This window comes from Mandrillus leucophaeus, unplaced genomic scaffold (assembly GCF_000951045.1).
Source record: "Mandrillus leucophaeus isolate KB7577 unplaced genomic scaffold, Mleu.le_1.0 Scaffold55, whole genome shotgun sequence".
Lineage (NCBI taxonomy): Eukaryota > Metazoa > Chordata > Mammalia > Primates > Cercopithecidae > Mandrillus > Mandrillus leucophaeus.
Genome location: NW_012105919.1, coordinates 1,162,582 through 1,165,236, shown reverse-complemented (window position 1 = coordinate 1,165,236; position 2,655 = coordinate 1,162,582). Strand labels below are relative to the sequence as shown.

General features: G+C 42.4%; 1 protein-coding gene across 2 annotated transcripts in view; it reads right to left on the bottom strand.

The window, feature by feature from the left end:
• Positions 1-2,655, bottom strand: part of FAM216A (family with sequence similarity 216, member A) — a 21,055-nt gene that overhangs the window by 5,523 nt on the left and 12,877 nt on the right. For both annotated transcript variants that reach the window (XM_011997860.1, XM_011997861.1), the window contains exon 3: positions 316-437. In XM_011997860.1, coding sequence (XP_011853250.1) covers positions 316-437 — 122 coding nt within the window. The remainder of the gene's footprint in view (positions 1-315; positions 438-2,655) is intronic.

The following is a 2,655-nucleotide window of genomic DNA, read 5'->3' as shown; positions in this document are numbered from 1 at the left end:
AGACGGGGTTTCACCGTGTTAGCCAGGATGGTCTCGATCTCCTGACCTCGTGATCCACGCGTCTCGGCCTCCCAAAGTGCTGGGATTACAGGCTTCAGCCACCGCGCCTGGCGAAAGAACTCTTATGATAAAGAATGTATAATCCTTACATTCATTCATGAGTTTACCCAAAGACATTTATTGACTCCTAGACAATTATACTGCATATGCCTTGTCATCTGCAGTACTTCGCCCTCTAAGCAGCTCATCTTCAGTAAAAAGTTTGGCTCTGAATACAAAGAGCATTGGTATTTAAATATGTCCCTGTTAGCATACCTTGAAAAAGGACGCATCCATCATTGATTTAGGGAGGTGGATTGTTTGATTTTGGGGAGTTTTCCATAACTCTTGCAGCTTAGCTGTGTGTGAGTTCACTTTGTATCCATCTTTGATTCTCTCTGTAGGCAAAGACATCATGTGAATTTCAGAGGCAAAGATCAGTTCAACAAATTGAATTATTAAGATCTAGATATTGACATGTGTCAGTGGTTATCCTGGAGTAGTATTGAATATTTTAACTCAGACTTAAATTTGAAGAGACTGTATGATATGACATTTGGTTTTACAGCACACAAACAACATCAAAAATACTTGTAAATATTTTATATATAATACATTATTTTGAACTCAGCTGAGATACAAAGTGTTGACAGTAACTTTAACATGTCAGAAACATACTAAAGAGAAAATATACATGCAGGATTTGTGCTTTAGCAATTTACAGTAATTATTATTTAACTTTAGTATATAGTTTTTTTTGTTGTTTTTTTTGTTTGTTTGTTTTTTGAGACAGAGTCTCGCTCTGTCCCCCAGGCTGGAGTGCAGTAGCACGATCTCGGCTCACTGCAAGTTCTGCCTCCTGGGTTCACACCATTTTTCTGCCTCAGCCTCCCGAGTAGCTGGGACTACAGGCACCCGCCAGCATGCCTGGCTAATTTTTTGTATTTTTAGTAGAGACAGGGTTTTACCATGTCAGCCAGGATGGTCTCAATCTCCTGACCTCGGCCTCCCAAAGTGTTGGGATTACAGGCTTGAGCCACTGCGCCCGGCCTAACTTTAGTATATAGTTTTTTAAATCTTTTTTTAAGAGATGGGATCTTGCTCTGACGCCCAGGCTGAAGTGCAGTGGCATAATCACAGCTCACTGCAGCCTCAAACTCCTGGGCTCAAGCGATTCTCCTGCCTGTGCCTCCCAAGTAGCTGACATGTGTGAGCCACTGCACCCGGCCTTAAAATTCTATTCTGTATTAGACTAGAGTAACACAAATGTTATCCCTTTGGAGATGTAGTGTTAACATGAAAGACTGCAGAAATTTATCAAAATTTATTTTTACATAGTTTCAGTTATTTCATTTTTTGTTGTTGATTTTTGTTAGTTATTTTGTTTTTGAGACGGGGTCTCACTTTATTGCCCAGGCTCGAGTGCTGGCACGATCTCAGCTTACTGCAACCTCCACCTCCCAGGTTCAAGTGATTCTCCTGCCTCAGTCCCCCAAGTAGCTGGGATTACAAGCATGCACCACCAGCTAATTTTTGTATTTTTAGTAGAGACGGGGTTTTACCATGATGGCTAGGCTGGTCTCAAACTCCTGACCTCAGGTGATCCACCTACCTTGGCCTCCCATAAGTGCTGGGATTACAGGCATGAGCCACCACGCCCCGCCTATTTCATTGTTTTAAAACAGTTGTGGACAGCATAAAAGAATAACTTTTTAGTAAAAAATAAAAGTTGAAACGTATTCCCAGAAGAATGGGAACTGGTTTTCAGTTTCAGACATACTGAGACTAGTAATTTAAAGTATAAGCTTCATTAGCAGTTTGGGGAAAAACAGTATCTGACAAATCATGAAATGCCTCTTTTTATAATAATACTTCCCTCTTCCCTGCACACTCCCTTCTCCAGGCAACCACTGATGTGATTTCTATTACTATAGATTCATTTGCATTTTCTTGAGTTTGATATAAATAGGAATACACAGTATTCATTTTTTGTCTGGTTTCTTTCACTCAATGATTTTGAGATCCACTCATGTCACATGCAACAAATAGTTCATTTATTTTTATCATTGGGTTATCTTTTTTTTTTTTTTGAGACGGAGTCTCACTCTACTGCCCAGGCTGGGGAGTGCAGTGGCGCCATCTCGGCTCACTGCAAGCTCCGCCTCCCGGGTTCATGCCATTCTCCTGCCTCAGCCTCCCGAATAGCTGGGACTACAGGCGCCCGCCACCGCACCCGGCTAACTTATGTAGGGACGGGGTTTCACCATGTTAGCCAGGATGGTCTCGATCTCCTGAGCTTGTGATCCACCCGCCTCAGCCTCCCAAAGTGTTGGGATTACAGGCGTGAGCCACTGCGCCCGGCCCACTGGGTTATCTTCTATTGCATATATGTTTACACTGTTATTTGATTATGTACCTATTGATAGACATTTGGGTGGTTTCCACTTTTTGTCTATTACAAATAAAACTGGAAAGACACATTTTAAGTTAAAAGTCTGTGGCCAGGTGTGGTAGCCCATGCCTGTAATCCCAGCACTTTGGGAGGCTGAAGCAGGCAGATCACTTGAGGTAAGGAGTTCAAGACCAGCCTGGCCAACACGGCGAAACCCTGTCTCT